The sequence below is a fragment of the Mastigoproctus giganteus genome, chromosome 4 (assembly GCF_048544385.1).
Source record: "Mastigoproctus giganteus isolate SK-2022 chromosome 4, ASM4854438v1, whole genome shotgun sequence".
NCBI lineage: Eukaryota > Metazoa > Arthropoda > Arachnida > Uropygi > Thelyphonidae > Mastigoproctus > Mastigoproctus giganteus.
In genome coordinates, this window is record NC_143578.1 from 169,290,009 (window position 1) to 169,310,976 (window position 20,968).

The 20,968-nt window shown below is 38.0% G+C and overlaps 1 protein-coding gene across 1 annotated transcript in view; it reads right to left on the reverse strand.

Moving 5' to 3' along the window:
* Positions 1-20,968, reverse strand: part of LOC150087187 (nose resistant to fluoxetine protein 6-like) — a 45,187-nt gene that overhangs the window by 3,908 nt on the left and 20,311 nt on the right. The window contains exons 6-11 of the mRNA XM_090371869.1: positions 17,210-17,302; positions 15,267-15,435; positions 12,958-13,037; positions 9,874-9,996; positions 5,909-6,029; positions 2,612-2,798 (exon numbers count right to left, since the gene is read on the reverse strand). Of these exons, the coding sequence (XP_090227995.1) occupies positions 2,612-2,798; positions 5,909-6,029; positions 9,874-9,996; positions 12,958-13,037; positions 15,267-15,435; positions 17,210-17,302 (773 nt within the window). The remainder of the gene's footprint in view (positions 1-2,611; positions 2,799-5,908; positions 6,030-9,873; positions 9,997-12,957; positions 13,038-15,266; positions 15,436-17,209; positions 17,303-20,968) is intronic.

Sequence of the window (20,968 nt, forward strand, 5' to 3'; positions counted from 1 at the left end):
AGGTGATGAAACCCATGTTTAATATCTAGAGCAAAGCTCCGGCAATCCCTATCCCTTCCTTCATGTAGTATAATCTTTTCAGGTCATGATAGCCATCATGGCGAGACCAATCTTCCTTAAATTTAGAGGATATAGTTCTAAAACGATGTTTGAGAGCCGGCCGTTAGGGGCAAACCTATCGGTAACTCTCTAGGAAATGTCGGTGTATAATCTCACTGACTCTGCCTACAGTGACTGGAAGAAGTCCGAGTAGTGAGTATGCCGAGGGCATTATCGAAGCCAGTTATGCCAAGTATTTGGTTATCTTCTTGATGTGTGTTACACCACATCCAAAGATTTCATTAATTCATACAACATGTACCTCTGCTTTTACTTTATCTACTGAATTCATCTTAGTCAAACTAATAGCACAAAGTTATCTACGAAAAGATCTAAATCTTGCAAACACTTCTTCATTCATTTCATAAAGATACATTGGAGGACAAAAAAACTTCATCACTTGTGAATTTTGAAAATGTGTTTTGCACTGCATTGTGGGTTGCAGAAATGTTCGAAATGCATTTGTTAGAAGGGATATATATCTCTGTGTATGAAATCCAATAAAAAGACTCCACCTGATATACCTAATTGCCATAAATAACTTCCCAAAGGGTGAAATGCATAATTAATGGAAATATGAGAAATCATGCAAATGGCAATCATGACAACCAAACATATATTTTATTGCATTTATGTGTACAAACTGAAATGACAAGTTAATGTAACAGTACTATGTACTGTAAATCAGCAAATTAAGTCCTCAATGTTTTGTTGTTGTTCCTCGAGCTGCAATTACAGCCTTGCAACGATAGAGTTAATAAACTTCTGGATATACAGTTGCCCAATTTCGTGGTACCACACCCTTACAATGCTCTCCTGCAGCTCAATCTTTTATGTTGGCTTCTTCTGAGCAATTTTAGACGACATTATATACTAGCAATTTTCAATAGGATTCAAATCTGGACTGTTCAAATCCGGGCCAGTTCAACACTGTGATGCCAGCATTTCTGAGGTATGACTGCACCTTAAGGAGAAAAACGAGGAAAAACATTGGTGTAAGTATGTTTTAAGCCTTGTGAGACAAGAAGACAAACTCATAATTAAATCTAAATAGCAGAAAACTTACCAATTTTGCTGTGTGTTAAGTCCTGTTGAAAAATGCAGTTTTGGACGTCTGTGTAGTGATCCATAATAACGGGTTTCAGGCACTCCTACACGACAGCAGTGTAGGTGTCTGCATTCACCTTTCCGTTAATAAACTTAATTCGCCCCATCCCTTTGCTTGTTATGCATCCCCAGACCATCTGACCGGCGGAGAATTTTACAGTCTGTTTTATGCAGTCAGAATGGTATGCCTCCGATTTTCGTCTTCTGACATATCGCTTCCCATCCGAGCCACGCAGGTTGAATTTCGATCCGTCAGAAAAGATGACGGTGTCCCATTGCTCATTGGTCCATGAAACATGCGTTTTAGGCCAAGCGAGTCGCTTCTTCCACATTTGTGGGGTCAATAAATGCTTCTTCTTGGGCCGATAGGCATGCAGACCATATTCCGAAAGCCGTTTTTGGATAGTTCGTGCACTTTCAACACCAGAGGCCATCTCAAAGTCCAGTTTTAGATCAAGAGCACTAGCATGGCGATTACGGAGGCATAGCCGTTTCAAATATCGATCTTGGGAGGGCGTGGTCACTGTTTAACGCCAGATCCAGGTCTTCTCTTCACATCACTGGGTCCACGCTTTCAGCACCCGGGATACTGCTGACTGGTGGCAGCCTATTTTATCAGCGATAGCACGCGTAGAAAGCCCTTCCTAGGATAGAGCAACAGCTACACTTGTTTTTCTTAGTGTGAACTGAATATATGGAGCCATGCTTACACCTCCCAAAAACAGGATACAAATGCGCGTGTACCCTTCCAACGCCGTATTTATAGAAATACGTACTATCCATGAAAGATAGTTATTAGTATTATTATATATACAGTGCAACCGCGTTTAAGGCCTGTGTATTATGTCTGTAGAAGTGTGTATTCACGGGTTGATTTGCATGCTGTGGACTGAATACCTTCAATTTACGTGAAGAAATATACTCGCCCTGGATGAGATCGGCTAACTACACCTACTATTGAATAGGACTTTTAGAATTCTTCTATCGCTAAAGAACTTTTGAAAAATGATAAAATAAAAACAACTGGCCATAAAAATTAAAAAAACATAAGTTGTTTTCCTTGCTGGAGTCTGTTTACAATTAATAAATTCGTGGAAAAAGCATTATCAGATGGATAGTTCTATAGCAGAAATATATATTTCAGAAGTACAGATGATCATTTGGTCATAAGAACACTCAACACAAAAGGCCAATACCGTGTATCGAGTTACCACAGAACATCATATTTAAAGATTGAGTTTAATATCAGAATATTATTGAAAGATATAATATTAAACTTTTATATTATTCCAAACTTAGGACAGTCACCAAAACAAATAGCTGGGGATAAAAAAAAAGAATGAATAAGATTAAATTAATGTAGTAAACAATTTATTTGTTAATACATGATATTAAAGCAACTTACCACCACATCCACTGTAACAAGCAAGGACTATCCATGCAACCGCCATTCCCCAAGCAGTTCGACAACAAGATACGTACATCAAAGTCTCGATGAGTGTGGGATCTTTACCTCTGTTCCATTCATACATTCCATACACCACACTCATACCTGCAATTATAGCCACCGCCCAGCCAATGAGTTGAAAAATCTATAAACAGGAATAAACAGGCATTTGTTTTAGCGGTTGATCATAGATTTCAAGCAAATAATCATTCTAATTTAATCGAACGTGGCTTCTCAGAGCAGGAGGGAAGCTTGTGGAATCTCCTTAATTTTTCTGATAAACAACATTACTTTTTTCATATTTTATCTTATTCTTTTATTAAAAGTTTTATTTCATCGCATTTCTTCCAAAAAAACTAACCTGGGCCTTTAACATTTCTAGATAGTAATTAAATTCCATTGAAAAAAATTGAGTTGTTGATTTTGTTGTGTTTGTCTGGATAAATATCGTTGTCAATCTTTTTTGTCCTATGTCATTAGTGTTTTTATTAAGTTTAGATGGTTAAGCACTTCTGATATATTAATTCCATCGCGCTAAAGGTGTTGCAAAGTAAATGAGGCCCAGTTTTGGGTCAGCGACTTAAAAGCCATTTTTCTTTTTTGTGCGCAGTGTGGGATAAAATGTTACACTCTTTGCTGTGTATAGCATAAAATGCACTGAAGCGTTTCTCAAGTTGCAGTGGATAAAATACGAGTGACCTATCCTCTAAAGCATTTAGGGCATAAGCCCTAAATGCTTTAGACCTATCCTTTATCTGGTGGGAATCACTTATTCCTTGTTAGATCATCCTTTCGGTGGATTTCAACTATTATAATTCTGGATTAGTTTGTAAAAAGTTTATTTTGAACTTGAAATGACCATATAACCAAATCAGCCGACACCGTTCCTTGCCAATGAATTTTATGTTTTATTTATAGTCTGCATATTGTATTTTGAAGGTCCTATAAATATAGAACCTGCTACCGGTTTTTGCTGTGCAGTATGTTTCTTCACTTTACTTGATTCCAATTCACCCAGGACCCAAAAGAATTTCATTGTTTGGTTCAGATGTTCTGAATTTTTCTCAGTTTGTCTTGATTTGTTGGGTTCAGATTTAATTGTAATGCTTAGAGTTTGGACGTAGCGATGCAACCTTCGATCTGAAGTTTTTGTGCTATGTTTGAGAAGATTGCTGTCGTCAACCTTGATCCCTTGTGGTAGCACAGCGCATATTAGCACCATCCACCCACACACCGTCAATGACTCGAGGAATTTTTATGGCGATTTTTTCACAATGTGGCTAAGTTAATCGGTCTGACGTGAAAGTTTCATGGATTTTTCTCCCGGATTTTTCGAAGCAAAATGGCAAATCAACCAGAAACATGCAATTACAAATTGGTGATATTGTATCCCAAGGTGGTTTGTATGTGATAGGTGGATAGCTAATTGACTGAGCATCGATGACTGTTATGGAAATATTCTTAGCAGTATTTGCGCAATGCCTCTTAGAGAAACATTTATGTATTTCTTTTACGTTTGTTCAGCATTATATTTTGATTGTAACGGTTTATCAATGGGAAAAACCCTTAACTACATTGTATCCATCATATAAAATTAACTCTAACGGAAGGGTATCATGAGAGCTATACAATTAGGGGAAGGCTATCAGGCGCTCTCTCTTCAGAAAAGTGGACAGTCAAGAAGTATATACTATACGGAGAATGATACTCGGCAGTTTATTCACTATGATGGATCTTCTCATTAAAAATATTTAGAAGTGAGTTCAAAAGTGTATCCAATTCATAGTTCAGCAAGAATTACGTCATGGCTGCTTGACTAAATACTTCATTTCCAGGGTTTAGAGACCTGTTAGATTTCAAACAGTTCGTTGAATGCACATTCTTATCATTGCATCTTGCAACGGTAATCAGTGTATGGGTCTCTGTAGGTTGAAATAATATTAGCTGTATCCTTCGCTGCACAATCAGTTTACTTATTCCCCCTTGGTCCATGCATGCAGGAATCCAGCAAAATCTAATAATTTAGTTTCTAATGACAAATGTTTCCACGTGGTTTGCATCTGTTTCATTAGAAGGTAAAGTGTCTAAGAAAACCTCTTGTAGAGCACATCCTATTATGCCTGGGCAAAATTTTAGCACTTTCGAATTGAAGTTATTCCTCTGATCTATGTGTAACATCAAAATGTACAACAATGTCATTTTTTGTGCACTTGAAAGATAATACCAATAAGTTCCATAGTACAGAATACTGGATTCTAAGGAGTTGGATTAACAGGACACTTGAGAAACCTTTCACAATCTCAAGAAGCATCCTGTCATTCATTACAGACACACCAAACCCTTCTGAAATTATTTCTCTTTCTCGCATCCAAAGTATAACAAACCGAGGCGATGTCGCGGCGCTCCAACTATGACCACAGAAACTTACAACGGATGTTCCCGTCCAATATTGTAAATCTTGTGAACTGGCTGGACATAGAATATCAAGCGACTGTGTGCCAAATGGACTTACAACTACCATTTTTCAGCAAACCTACCAGTTGATGGAGAGTCTCTTGACAGTTCTGTGTTCCACAGCTCCAGAAATAGCCATTTTTATATTTATTGTTTATATTGTACTATATTTTACTTATTGTACTATATTATACATATTGTATATTTTATATTATAGTGTATTTTATTTATTTATTTGCTCTATTTGAAGTACACAACTTCACTCCGGTACACAAGTGGAGTAGATAAAAATAAACTTATGTCCTAACAGACATACTCTGGTCCTATTCCATCTATCCTTTTTGCATAGTATATTTCTCCTTTTCCTGAAACGAGAAATAAGTAGCTAAATTCTTGGTGGGTCTCGTGTTTGCCTGTTTTAATTTCTTCGAGAGAATAAACTCTTTACTTCAAGCGCTAAAATTCATCCATCTGAACACATCCTTTACAACTAAAGCACAAAAAGAATATTAAAGAACCTTTATATCGTAAGTTGGTGATATAAAGTTATAAAGATCATATTCGTACGGTGGCAGGAAATCTTTAAAATTTCACCTACTTAATCAGATAACCAGGAATAATAATTACAGTACCAATTTAAATCAAATCTCATTGAAAATGAGATTTATACCAGTTTTAAATGTCCAGTTTTAAAAGAATAAGTAGCACTTTGCCCACAAAACAATTTCTTTGTACAGTTGAAGTGACACCCTAACACTTCCTTAATTACTGATATGTTAATCTCAAGAAAATTAAACTTACTGGTTTTATCGTGATGTTTGGTTTTGTAGCCAGCAGGTATCCAAGGAAGATGCCAACACAATATGGACCAAGGTGAGTGAAGGGCATATAATACAGATTAATAGAAAATTCATATCGTGCTCTGAAAGAAAATAAAATGTTTCTGTAGGGCTTTTAGTACATAATAGCTGTGGATTGATCTCATTTGTTAAATATTCCCAGATAATCACAATAATTCTAAAACGATATTCAGCACTTTCATTTTACTCAGTAAATTACAACTTGGATTCATTCGCATTTGTCAGATTACCGAGGTTTAACTTCAATAATTTTAATTTTTGAAAATTAAATTTTATCTTAATTTCATTGGGAATTTTTATTTCATTCAGTAATATACTGTACTGTAAGTTATCTATGAAACGTGTACTCTGTTATGTACATTTTAAGTTTAAATAAATAAAATAAAATCAGAAAATGTCCTCATCTCGCGTGTATGGTTTTCGTTTTGAGAGAAATATATAAGCGGCTAAAAAGAAATGAGAAATATATTTTTAAATCATTTATTATTGTAAATACAATTTCACTGTTTATCCCCCTTCAAAGGACTCTCCAGACACCCTTATGCAGCGCCCCATTCGCGATTTCTAGGATCTAAAACAGCGGCGGAAGTCCTCGGAAGATACCACCTTTAACTGCTGCGTTGTGGTCTTTGGAACATCTTCTGTATGTTCTGAAATTCCTCAAATCGTTTTTCTTTGAGGTGGATGATTTTTAATTTTCGGGAACAAATATAAGTCGCACAGCGTCAGATCTGAAGAATAAAGGTGTGTTATGGAGCAATCTCCCGAATTTTTACAACATTCTACTCTGTCCTTGAAGTTGGCGGGCTTCTTGTCATCATGGACATCTCCCATCTCCCTCTCTGAAGTGTTTGTGCCTTTTCGTACACAAGTGGCTGACTCGTGGTTTCATCACCTTACACCTGTAACATCTTCAACGTTTCTGCACCATTTTTAACCAAGGTTCGCTAAAATTTAATAATAATTCTTTGCTCCAAATGATGACCACTCATTTTCCCACCGAAGGGTTAAAACACTGATTCACTTAAAGAGGCACAATTCAATCAAAATTCAACCGATTGCAATGAAACAAAACTTGATATGTACTGAAGGAAAAAAACAAACAAGCTACAGCTAGATATGAATGTTGTCGTTGTAAGGCTTTGGCAACGATTCTCGTTTCATTTTAGCCGCTCCGTGTATGTATCAAAGTCTGACCCAATCGGCAGTTTCACGGGTCTATGAGGATATTCTAGAATCCTCTACATTAACCGCTCCTAAGATGACTTACTGCATTTATAATAACGAGACAGAAACTGGATACTCTAAACCACTTTTCATAATGTTTCTTAGGAGAGGTGCTTTCTATCCCAGCAATGGGTGAATAATCATTTCGTGTTATTGTTAGGCAGGTTTCTGGAGCAACAGCTGCTTAGGCGGCCATATTGTACCATTAACGGATAAACATCATAACTGCTTAGGAATGAAGTAGGATGAATTTAGAAGCAGTTAAACAACTTTATTTGGTTTAGAAAAGAAAAAAAAATCAGATATGCATCATCTATGACATAACAGTAAACATTTGAGAAGTTTCCTTCCAAATTGACGAGCATTACTCTACAAGGTGCACTCAATTTGTAAGGCAAACGTCTCAAATGATTTTAGTATAATAAGAATATGAAACTATCAAATGAAGATCTTATTTGCTTTAATACGGGCTGATTAGTTAAATTTTGCAATGCTAAGATTGTAATTTGTATATCAATACGCAGATCAAGATTAATGGCATTAAATTTAAACATCTGGTTTTGAAGCAGTTAGTCACAAATCATATGAGTCGGAGTAAAGCGGAAAACATAATATCATTTTACTGAATCAAATATACTGGGAGGGACCTACTGATTTGAGGTTTTGTATGTACTGTTTTGTACTGATTAATGGGTTGGCTGTTGCAGGGTTAAAGTCGTATTAGATCACATACAATAGGTCTATAAATTTAAGTGTGTTCTGTGGTCGATTTGGTGGACGAAAGAAACGAGCTTCCGGGAGAGAAAACCATACTACCTCGCCTGAGACACTTTCTCAATCAATTGTGAAAAAAGATCCACAAAATTCCTGTCGTCATTGACGGAACTCGAACTCGGGTATTTTTCGCCCGATGTGAATAAACCGGAAATTCTCCTAACTGTGGGACGAGAGCTAATTGATGGGAGCCATTGAGAAAGGTGTTTTGTTATTTGCTGACGTATGGCATTCAATTAGGATACGTTGAATTGTACGAGGAACATCATAAAGTCTACATCTAGAAGGATCTTCAGCTCCTAACATATATGCATTCACGTGTAAGGCGGTTATGACCAGTTCGGAAACAAAGCACAGATGGCATAATTTAATTTCTCGTTTAATTTGAGGGATTTTATTCACACTTTGTGCCAAGATGTACATCTTTATGAAAGCAAAGTTCTCAAATCATTTTAATATAACCTGAATATGGACGAAGAGGTTTTTGAGTGGTAGACAGTACTGATTTTGCTGCTATATCTGCTTGTGGGGTTTCCCTTAATTCCAGAATGGGTGGAATCCAACAGAAACGAAATACCTACTTGTCTTCATATAAGAAATATTTATATTCGTTATGTATGTCGAATCTGATAAAAAATGGATGATGATACCTTTCTTTTTTAGTGTAAATTCTCTAGCCTACTCAACGACTCAGTACCATATCATTCATTTTCTGCATAGGCTCATTTGCGCTTGAGCGGATGCTGTACAGGTTTTGCTAGGAAATATTTCTGGCCAATTAGGATGGTTGGAATGGATCGGATTTTATAATCATAATGCAATTTTAATTGCTTACATCGAAGGGACAGAGGTGATTCATCTGCTTTATACCATACAGACTGTAGACGTCCGAAAAGCACCTTTGGTGACAGGGATTCCATTGAGATGTACTGTATCTAACCACTGGAGCATACTTTTTCCTTTCCGGATCGTATACAGGGGAGCGAATGAATGTTCGGTACAGTTTAACAAGATAAGTTTATTAGCTCCAAAGATAATAAAATAAAATGAAATTCAAACTGTTCAGCTTTCTTATAAATTTGTTTCGTAGTTGTCGAATATGTTTCAGAAAGGTTCTTTTTCCCTAGAAAATATTAAAATCATTTACTTAAAGAGCATTTTATACAGTTGATTGAAGTTGAGTGTTGTAGTATTTATTCCGATTACAAAAAACGTAGCGATCAGAACCGATCCTTATTGAACTCCTTTTTGATGAAAATCTGTGAGAGGGAGAATGATTGTTGCATCCGGACTTCGAAACTTCTGGTTTATAGGACCTTTTGATAAAGTGTCCTCTCAGTCCTAAGGGGTACAGATCTTGGAAACCTCCATAATTGCTGAGTATCATGGCATAGCTGCTAGATCTTCTAACTTTATGAATGAGTTTCTAAGGGCAGTTTCCATTCGAATTAAATGATTTAGCGTAATTCATTTCGATATTATTTAAATAGAACCAAAATCAACGTTATTCATTTTCTACTACGAACCGCATTAATCTTGATTAATTATTTTTTTCTAGGGACGTAGGTAAAAAAAAAAAAAAAGTTATATTACTTGGAACAGTTCGATCTTGGCCAGTTTTTGTGAAATCTCAAATTATGATTTTCATCCAGGATACAGAAGGTTGTCTTCAATGAATATGAATATTCTATCTTCGCGGGTTATACATCACTGTCCCCACCACACTAGGTAGAAAAGGCCCGAATTCGAATCCCGTTAATGATGTGAAGAACTTTTAATCATAACGAGAACGGTATTGGCATATGAGACGAAATCTTATACGTCATCAACTACTTTACGCTTCAAAATGATAACAGATATCAGTTTTTTACACAGAACGACAACTTTATAAAATATTTTACTCACACGGGATCTGCGACAACTGACAGCACCGGTGGTAGCAAATCCTTAATGTAGGTAATTATGGCAGTAGATAATATTGAAAGGATGACGAGGATTCCATTGATTGTCAATCCAACTTTCGGCCATCTAAAGTGTAATGAAACAAAAAAAATAATAATAAAATAAAATAAACCAGAATTTTCAATATATAAGTACGTACAGGGATGGACAAAATAATGGAAACAACTGATATGAAGGAAGTAGTTTTTATAATTGGCTATGATTTAGGGGTATCAAAAAGTTCGTACCCTTTCTAGAAATAATAGTCCTCGAAAGGTGAAACTTCACTTCACTGGAACTTTAATCCTTTTCTATGTATTCTCCAAGTATTTTATGGTAACACATTTCTCCCATTTATGGATCAGTTGCTTAATGCCTTGATCATAGAAGCATAGAAGTCTGATTGCCTGAAACCACGGTTCCCCTTCATTGACGACTTCTTGAGACGAATCAAAGCGGCGTCCACGCAATGGCTTCTTCATTTCTCGAAACAATAAGTCTGACGGTGTTAGGTCAGGAGAATAGAGTAGATGCTGCAGTAGTTCGAAGCCGCAAAGTTGGTGGTTCTCAACGGCTCAGGCCACGTGAGCTGGTGCATTGTCTGGTTAACATTCCACGCATTTTCACCTTCAAAGTGTCGCGTAACCTTTTCAAAAGATTTCTGTAGTATTTTCCGGTAAGTGTGGAACCACGAGGTAGGTAATCTGTCAAGATAACCCATTTTCTGTCCCAAAACATGGACAACATCATCTTCTTCGCAGATGGAGTGGTCTTTGCCTTTTTGAGAGTGGGGAGGTGTGTTTCCACTGCTTTTACATGTCTTTAGTCTCCGGATCATATTGGTACACCTAGCATTCTTCATTTGTCACCAACCGATCCAAAACGTTCTCAACATCCGCATTACACAACAGTTGGCGAGAACCTTGCATTGGAGATTGCTTCTGCAAAGGCATCAGCGATCTTGGAAGACCTCACACATGTGCAGATGGTCATGTAAAATGCTGTGGGCAGACCCATAACTAATTCCCACCGCATTTGCGATTAAATGGATTGTCACACGTCTGTCTCTCAGCACCAGCTGCTGAACGTTTGCAGCCATCTCACTGTCTGTGGATGTTGATGGCCTTCCTTCTCTTGGCTCGTCAAAGACACTTGTACGACCGCACTGGAACTTCCGTTTCCACTTTTTTACAGTGTCATAGGATGGACAATTCTGCCCATATGCAGTTTCCATTTCTTCGTCAATTTCCTGAGCTTTCTTGCCTTTCAAATGCAGGAACGTGATCACTGCTCGATACTCCACTTTGTCAACCATAACGTCCTTTCTCAGATTCCGGGCTCTACCTCTGGTGTTTGATCACATACGGGAATGAAATTTCACATGTTAGTTATTGAATATGTAGACAACTTATATGAAAAACGGCATCTTCCTACTGGTGTTTTATCAAGGTCAGGGTACGAACATTTTGATGCCCCCTCGTATATGACCGATTTATGAACACGTAGTGATGATCTTTTTCTTTCTTGCAGGTGATGATCTTTTTCTTTCTATGAAGGAAATACGAAGAAAGCCGATGTGTATTCATAGGTGATTTAAAATCGTACATAAAGGAAATGATCGGCCTATCTGAATTCCAAAGAGGTCAAATTGTTGGTGGACCTTATCAGGGGCATCGATGTTAAAACTGCTGATTTGTTTAATGTATGCAGAGAAACTGTATCTAAAGTGATATTTGCATTCACTAAGTATTGAAAAGCAACATCTGATAGGAACGGGAGAATTGTGGCAAAAAATCGAAGCTGACTGAAAGAAACCGCCACTTTGGAAAGGATTGTAGCCCGAAAACAAACTATTGCCTCAAAAATAACTGCAGAATTTATTGTCTCAGCAATCCGGTTTCGAACAAAACAATTCGAGGAGAGCTTCATACATCTGAAATTAAATTTATGTCAGAGTTGCTATTGCCAAGCCACTCACTAGTGAAAGTAATACTAGAGAAAGGATGAATGGTATAAGAAGAACAAAACGTGGACACATGATGATGATTCAAAACGTCATATTTTCGGACGAATTATCCTTCATAAATTTTCCAACATCAGGGAGAGTTTACTTTTGGCAAATACCAAAGGAAAGCGCATCATGCGTATCTTGTAACACGCACCTGTCTTGTGCCAACCGTCAAACATGAATGGGGAGGATCAACAATGGTTTGGGCAGCAGTATTTTGAAATTCTTGGGAGTAAAAAACTATCTTGGTAGCCACACCTTCCTTTACCAATGTTCACTTCTTACCTGACTATCTCACTCGTACAGAAAGCAAACCATTTCTGTGTAACCGAGTTTTTGGTCGAGAAGAAGACTAATAACTTTAAAACCCTACACACTAGCCAACCATGACCCTTGTACCGATTTTGTTTTCCCCAAACAGGCTTAACATTTTTGGAGTTTTCTTTTAGTGCTGAATGGGACCAGAACTAACGGTGCCACCCACACCAGTTGTTCAAGGACAACCGGTGTAGGTGGCATTGGTAGTTCAGGTCAGTGGGACACAAATTTTACAGCTGAAGTCACAACACTCTCGCTTGTTCTTGGCATTATAACCTGCCATATTATCCGAACAAAAGTAGCAATTATTAATATGATCCCGAGGTTTCCTCGATCTGATTGGTACGGCATATATCTTGGCTTTCTTTCTATGACATTTCCACGATAACAACCCCTCCACACATATAAGGTACACTTTATGGGGTGGCTTATCTTGTTTACTTGCTTTAATTCCAAAATAAAACAATCGAATTCAAGGCAAGATGAATCCTGTATTTAAAATATTCTTTATGAAAGTACTCTAAAACATAGGATGAATAAGTCCCACTCGTCAAATATGAAGAAATATCAGGCGTCTCATTAATTCAATACACAAAGCGAATATTGGATTTAGGAGTTACGATAATGGAAACCAAAAAGTATATATATTTTTTTAAAATATTAGGAAACTTTAATGTACTTTTTGAAACATTAAAAGTTTATATGTACGTGTAGCATCCTACCTGATTAGAGGGAGCAGCACGATAAGGATGAAGACGTAGATTTGGAAATCGCAAGAAACATACCAACTGTGTTCCATGCACTGCGGTCAGAAAAAAAAAACAATATTTAAGGTGGAACAATATTCAATGATATCTGCAAATTAATATTTTGCTTATAAGATAAAAAGTGTATTTATCGTAATATTTTAGAACACATCATCAAAATAAAGTTATTAAAAGGCTTTGAATTTTTACAAGATAAAAATTTACCCAAAGAGAATTTATTTTGTATTTCCTAAGTGCAAAATTCCTATTATCGGGGATACAGAATAGTTACAGATATTCTTAGTCTGCTGGTATTAATTTCTTAGTCCTGAGAGTCTTAAATATAAAGACATTTTAACGTAATATCTTTAAGTACTAGTAGTACTAAAGGAGATTACCTGGAAGATTTTAATAAATCTCTCGGGGAGCGCATTACTGGCATAACGTCAACGAGGGCAACCACCTAGTGTACTGGAGGGGACCATATCACACCAAGGAATGTCGCCCTCTGGTCATTGAGCAATACTAGGTGGTAGATGGCTCTCATCATCCACTGCAACACCATTTAGTTTATTGGATGATCTCTGGCAGCCACGCTTTCTATCTCTTTCATCATGTATTAATAGTGATATATTTTTAGGGTATGATGGGCATCATGGGGAGACCCAATCTTCCTTACATTTCGAGGGATACAGCTGTGAAAGTGTTCGCATGCCGATCGCTAGATGCTCCACTGGACCCAACCTATTGGTAACTCTGTACAAGGCGTTCAGCCAGCTTATGACTGAGAGAGTCCGAGTAGTGTATATAAAGGAAAGCATTATCTATACCACGTAATATCAATAAGCGTTATATTCTTGAGGTGTGCACACCATATCGAAAATTTTAATTAAAAGTAGAAATAATGAAAATTATATTATTTCACAAACACACGTTGTCTCACAACCAACCTGAACGATGCATTTCCGACTACAGTCTGCCACGACCCACTTACTGTTCTCTCAAAGAATCCCAATTCTGGGTTACTTCAGCCACTATTTTGCTTGCTCTACGATTTCTTTCCCTTTTGAGGTGATGCTTATGCATACATCCGCTCTAATATTCCTTGTCAGACAATTTCTAATTTGGAATCTCTTCTTTTTGATCTCTGACTTACACAATAGCTTTTGCCATTAGTAAACAATACCTTTTAGGGAATATTTTACTATTTTTGTCACCCTTGCATATGAGAATCATTGAAAGGCAATTGCAAAAAGCTATTAACCACTTTACTTCCTAAGTTACCAATGGGTCCAAGTTTTTGTCTCCAAAAACTATTGATACGCATTTTTTTCACAAACGGAATCTTCACCCTAATCCCAAAATGAGGCTTAAATAAAATGCAATTCCTGCGTAGCAGAAAGAACATTTCTGGGACTCGTTTTTTGTTCAAAATGTGACTTTCTTCCAAAATATTTCTCAGCCCATAGCACAATGCGGATGAGATTTAAACATGCGTCATCTCCTCAAAATTTTGATGAACGGATAGATGCACATTATTATGCCTTTGTCGAGCACTTGTCCGCTCTAAACTTCATTAATGTTTCCCAACTCATTCCCTCAGTCAACAATTCCGGTGGCTTCATGCAATCCACAACAGAGCAATACGAATTGCCACAAGAGCTTTCCGTACTCGTCCGATCAGTCTTTATATGAAAGCCAATAAACCATTCATGTTCCGACGTCAGCAGCTGGAGCTGAAATATGCAATAAAAATCAAATCTCCGCGTGATAACCCTACGTGAGCATCCGTTTTTATGCAATAAGAAAATTTGCATGGCGCACGTAGGAGTTTGGTCCCTTTCGTATCAGAATCAATGACAAAAATTTTACGATGAATACTGTATCCACGTTAGCCAGCAAATCCATCTTCCCTAGAGTATGCAACCCCCATCTTGTTAGTTGACTCTTTGGTATTGCTTGAAAGTCGAGACATCCCCTATTATGTATCGAAACCCTTTTCAGCACATCGAATCGAATATGCTGGCTTCTTGCCAGTATACAGAGATGGTGCATAGATGATGCTGAAGTGTTTGTGGGATCTGCTTGTGTTTTCACAAAGAAAACAACATGTTCATAATAAATGAAATTTACAGTTCAATAACCGTACGTGCCCGAATAACCCAAAATGGACAACCATAATAAATCAGCAATACTGCAATGCATGTACATAAATAAACCGATAGTTATTATAAATATTAACATGATATATAAGAACTCATCGTATTTCCTTTCTAAGAACTCACCGTATTTCCTTTCTCCATGAAGTAATTATTGATTAAAAAGATATTATGCCACCAGTTATCGTAACATTTGTCAACATAGTGCCTGAATGTTTCTACTTGCAGTGGACCTGAAGCTATGAGAGGCAATGTGAACGTAGACAATAGGACGGATAGGTGTGAAGGCTGCAACCTGAAAACACAAATATACACTATTGGTATTGCAATTATTGAATCCATATTAAATAAGGTATTTGTACTTCATACAGTAACTGCAATGACATTTTGACCTATATTTCGAACTGATTATAATAAAGGCTTCTACGTTGTTGTTGGAAATTAGGGTTTTTGTTTTTTCAGTTTTGGCCATTTTACAGAGATAACTATTATCACGCTGTACCACGGCGGAGTTGAATTAACGTCCAGTAGTCTCTCTACATACAGTTGTTGTATGCTTTTAGGAGCTTCAGCGACTAAGGCCATATTGCTCCTTGTGAGAACGCATGCAATTTACTGTCTGTAAATTGCATGTGTTCTGTGGTTGATTTTCTGTTTGTTGGATGAAACACCCGAGTTTTCGGGAGAAAAAGTCATACTGCCTTCGCCTGAGACAGACTACTTCAGCCGCGTTGTCAAAAAGGCCCATAAAAATTCCTCACGTCACCGACGGGACTCTGACTCAGGCCTTTTCCATCAGGGTGGGGAGGACGGCGATTCTACCAACAGCGCTACCCACCAAGTCCCTACGTACAGTAAGATACAATGCATGTCCACATTCAGCAACTTCAGCGTTACAGGTTTCTAGCAGAAACTCTCCGTCTACGCTGGTAGCACAGTGGTTATAATCACTGGCCTTCATCCACCGGTGAAGACCTGGGTTCGAATCCCGTCAATGAGGCGAGGAACGTTTATGGTTTTTATCACTCCGTGGTTGAGGTAGTCTGTTTCAGGCGTGGATGGCAAATCTAGAAAAGCCCCTTTCCCTCCCGGAACTTGGGCTTTTCTAGATTTGCACCTAAACAGGCAAGTTGACCAAAGAATGCGTGCAACCTGTGGACACAGTACACATATGGGCTTATAAATTCGGTCTTGGGTGGTCCTAATACGACAGATTTTTTTTTTTTTTTTTTCGCTAGAATATCTGCAGAACTTCGTCGCTTTAACAGATTTTTGAACTACTGTCAACCTTTCTAACCCTTTTTGAATTAAGGGTGACATCTTACCAGTTATTACATCTCTGACGGATGTATTACTAGGAATTAGGGTGTTACTATGGGTTAATGTCTGCCTTCTGATTTTTGGCAGAGGTAGTTTCTCCAATGTCTTCTGATCGATGACGTGGAGTCCTCAGAGACCATTCAGCAGGAGTAATGTACACATTTCCATATTTTGCTACTTCAGCTCTGTGACGGAATGCTTTTTACACCCATTTATTCAGCCTTTCCAGGTGGAGGTAGGAACTGTGCCTGTATCAAGCGAACTAAAGGTACGTTGCACGCGAAGAATCAGTGAATTCGCAGTGAATCCAGTAAAGTAGATTCACTGCGAATGTACGATCACAATTGCCGGGTCTATTTTGTGTACTGTGTTTCAAATCTCATATTAGTAAGGCTATTAACAGCACTATTGGACGATAGGAAGTGTACAGCGTCTAACTAAATCACCTAAACTTCAAAACTTCAAGTGCACGCTGATTAGGGTGGATTTGGTCTCTCAGATCATTCAGAATGGCATCGGAAAAGCTTTCCTCTGCAGGCGATTCCACTTACGCTGACCAAGCCTGAACACCAACACTTCCCCACAGCGGTGTGTGTTCAAGCCTAGAATGTGAACAGGGCTTTAATAAACCAAATAAATACAAGTGAAAGGAACAATGTCGGATGAAAAACACGCAATCAATATCTACTGATGTGTAAACAAAACGAATAGAATTATTATATATCCAATATAGGAAAGGGGTCGCTTACCTCCATATTCGATGAATAATATACGTGGTAATGCTGAAGGATTTCTTTAAATTCTTTACTCCATTCACAACTACATAGCTCACAAGCAATCCCCTGAAACAACCGAAAACAATCATTCAAAAATCCGCCCACTCACGGCATATTTATCATGAATTGAACTAATATTTTAGCATTAAAAAAATAAACAGATATTATCTTTATTATTGCTTGGCCTCCTTGTGGTACTTAGTACTAGAAACAGTTACTCATCGCGGCGACACAGCCAGTGATATTACATTTAGGTAAGTTTGATAGATATGATTAATAATGAATATCTAAATTAAATTGAATACAGTAAGTATTTACAATTCCAACATATGCACCGAGTTAGCTTTGCATTAGCAACACCCCTTGTGTCTCAAACTAGTCCATTCTTCCGTGCGTAGGAATGGTTTGGTGTCTGTGACGCTGGTAAAGGCTCAAAGTCCGAAACGATTGACATAAGATTGTAGTTCGCGCATATGTGATCCGTTTTTGAATGTCCTTCAGTACGCCATAGGAATAGGAAGATCAATATCCCCATGGACCATGCGCTGGACATTAGCACATACCTGTGATCACTGCGAGACACAAGAAATATTGGCTTGCATGAGCATGTTAGCCAGCACTTGACCGTTTTCGTAGCATGCCCAGGGTTCTCTGATCACCGTTAATCGACGGCTCGATAGGAATGCCTACCCTTCTATCGCTACCGATACCCGCCTTAACATGACAATGTATCCAGACAACTCGGGTATCTATCAATAAGACAACGCGCCATGGAAAAAGGCCCGACAGGTTGCCAACTGATTTCAGAAACATGAATTCTCTGTCCTTCAATGGCAGCCTAATTCATCCGATCTCACCCAATTGAGCATATTTGGCACCTAGTGGAAGGAGTACTTTCAATGCTACGATCAAACCTACCCATGCAACGCATGGATAGCACTACCACAGGACAACACCTTGTGGAGTCCGTGCCAAGATGATTATGTGTATGACGGACAAAAGGGGACACCACGAGGCATTCGGTAGATATTGCTAATGCAAAGCCAACTCAATGGTATTTGGAATACCAAGCAAAATGACACTAAATATTGACCTTTTCGGGATGCCTCTTTTTATTGAACGTAAAATTGAAAGAGTGTGTTTCTCAGACTCGGAAGGCTCTGAGAATAAAAACACTGTGTATAAAAGGAAGAAAAAGCCAAATAATTCTTCAATTTACCTTGAAATAGAAACTACAGGAAAAAAAAAACAATGACCACAGACCATCATAAGGTCTCTTAAGCTATCATCATTCCACTCTTTTAACTCTTTTAAAATGATATTTTTATTTCAGAAGGCTAATTCATTCCATTCCTTCCAAAAATTTTCGTCAGTTAGATACTTAACTCCGACACCGGTGTACTTTAAAAGCATCCATTCCAAAAAAAATTGAATTTATTGAAGGGTTCAGCCCATTTTTTTAGATATTTTAGAAAGTCTTTTTATTCATATCAAATATTTCATCTTTTAATGATACAATTTTTTTATCCCGAATCTAATAATGATACACTGCTTGACAAAATTAAAAGAACACGTAGAAAACGTGCGGTAACTCGTGCAGCTTGCGAAGAAGCGGAGGCAAAATTTTGTATGTATGGTGTATTATAGAATAACGTGAAATGAGCAGACAGCGAAAAACTTCGGAGAGGTATAACGGACATTATAAGAATTACCAAAAAGGTCACATTACAGAAGTCGATAAAATATGCTCGAAAACATGGTCACATGACATCAGTACGCGTATGATCCCTGCAACGTCTAAACAGACCTGACAGTGGTGAACCATACTTGATATATGGGTGTCTAAAAGATTCTGTGGCAACAAATCGCATTATTTCACCAGCGCAGACCTTAATTCACAAACGCGATCGAGAAATTGGCTGTCGGCATGCATTGCGACGCTCGAGGACGTTGAGCAAGCAAGCAAACCCTTAGTCATAATTGCGAAAGCTTCGTTGGACTCAGAGGAGGTCCCCATGGACTGGAGACGAGCAAGTGTATCCCCAATTCACAAAGGGGGATCAAAAATGTGACACGAGTAATTACAGACCTGTTAGTTTAACTTCTGTTCCGGGAAAATAAAAGTCACTGGTTAAAGAAGCACTGCAGGATCATCTAGACAAGACTTATGCAGTTATAGTTCAGACACAGCATGGGTTTGTTAAGGGAAAGCTGACCAATTTGATTGTATACTATGATGTGGTCACGAAAGAACTGGATGCAAAAAATTATTTTGATACCATATACTTGGATTTCAGGAGAGCTGCTGATACTGTTGCACATAGAGGACTACTGTACAAATTGGAGCAGAATGGTATTAAGGGCAAGTTGCTACAATGGATAAAAGGATGGTTGAGTTGGAGAAGACAGAGAATGGTAATCAATAGATACTGTTCTTCCTGAACTAATATTATTGGTGAAGTTCCTTGGGGTCGGTGTTGCGCACATTGTTTCTTTCTATATTTATTAATGATACTGATGAAGGTATATCAGGCTTAGTATCGAAGTTTGCAGGTGATACAAAGGTTGGCAGGGTTGTTAATGACAGTAATGGCAGTGTGCTACTGCAACAGGTTGTAGAAAAGTTGAGCGGATGGGCTGAGAGGTGGCAAGTAAAGATGAACATTGACAAATGTAAAGTACTGCATATGGGTAGCATTAACCACAGAGTAAAGTATCAACTGTGTGGTACTACACTCAGGGTAGTTGAGAATGAAAAAGACCTGAGGTAATTGAACAGTCAGATGTGACGTTTTCTGAAAATGCAGACGAGCTGCAAGAGTAGCTCATGGAGTCTTGTCAATGATATACAGGAATCTTGCTAGCAGGGATAAGGACGTTTGTTTGTTTTGGTATTTATTAGGAGCTGTTTTGGTATTTATTAGGAGCTGTTTTGGTATTTATTAGGAGCATCGGCATCTGTGGGTATAGTGCACCATGGATAAGGAGGTTCTTATCCCCTTGTACAAGGCAAATGTCAGGCCACATCTTGAGTACTGCATACAGGACTGGAGCCCTCATTTCGGGAAAAGATGAAGAGCTACTAGAACGAGTAGAGAGAGGGGCATCGAGATAAGCGAGTAGAACAAAGGGTTGCTGTTACGAAGCTAGGCTTAATTTCTGCAAATTACAGCGTCTCGATACTAGGAACCTGAGCGGTGATCTAATTGAGATGTATAAGGCCTGGAATGGTTTCAGCAGGCTCAATGCTGAGGGGATTCTTCCTGTTTCTCAGATTTCCCACCTGAGAGGTCATAAGCTGAAACTGAGGAAAGAGTTGTGTAAATTTGCCTTCAGCCAGTAGGTGGTTCATAGTTGGAACACACGACCATCTGTCGTAGTGGAGGTCGACAACTTAAGTTCAAGATAGAACTAAACAAACATTTGGAGTGAATGGATGGGTGAATTTTTTTTATTTTTTATTTTTTTTTTTGGCTGATGCTATATAAGCTTGCGTTCTTGCATCATATGCCTCTACTGATGTTAATGCTTTTGCCGTAACTCTCAATCAGCGCCTATTTTCGGTGATATTTGGAACTAACTTCTGACTCATTAAAATTCCATAGAATAGAATAGTCGCAGAGAATTGTAGTTATCGCAACAATTCTTGTAGAGAATTGTTGCGATAACTACAATTCTCTGCGACAGTCCATTTATGGCAGACTTTGGAAACGCATCACTTTAACCAACTGA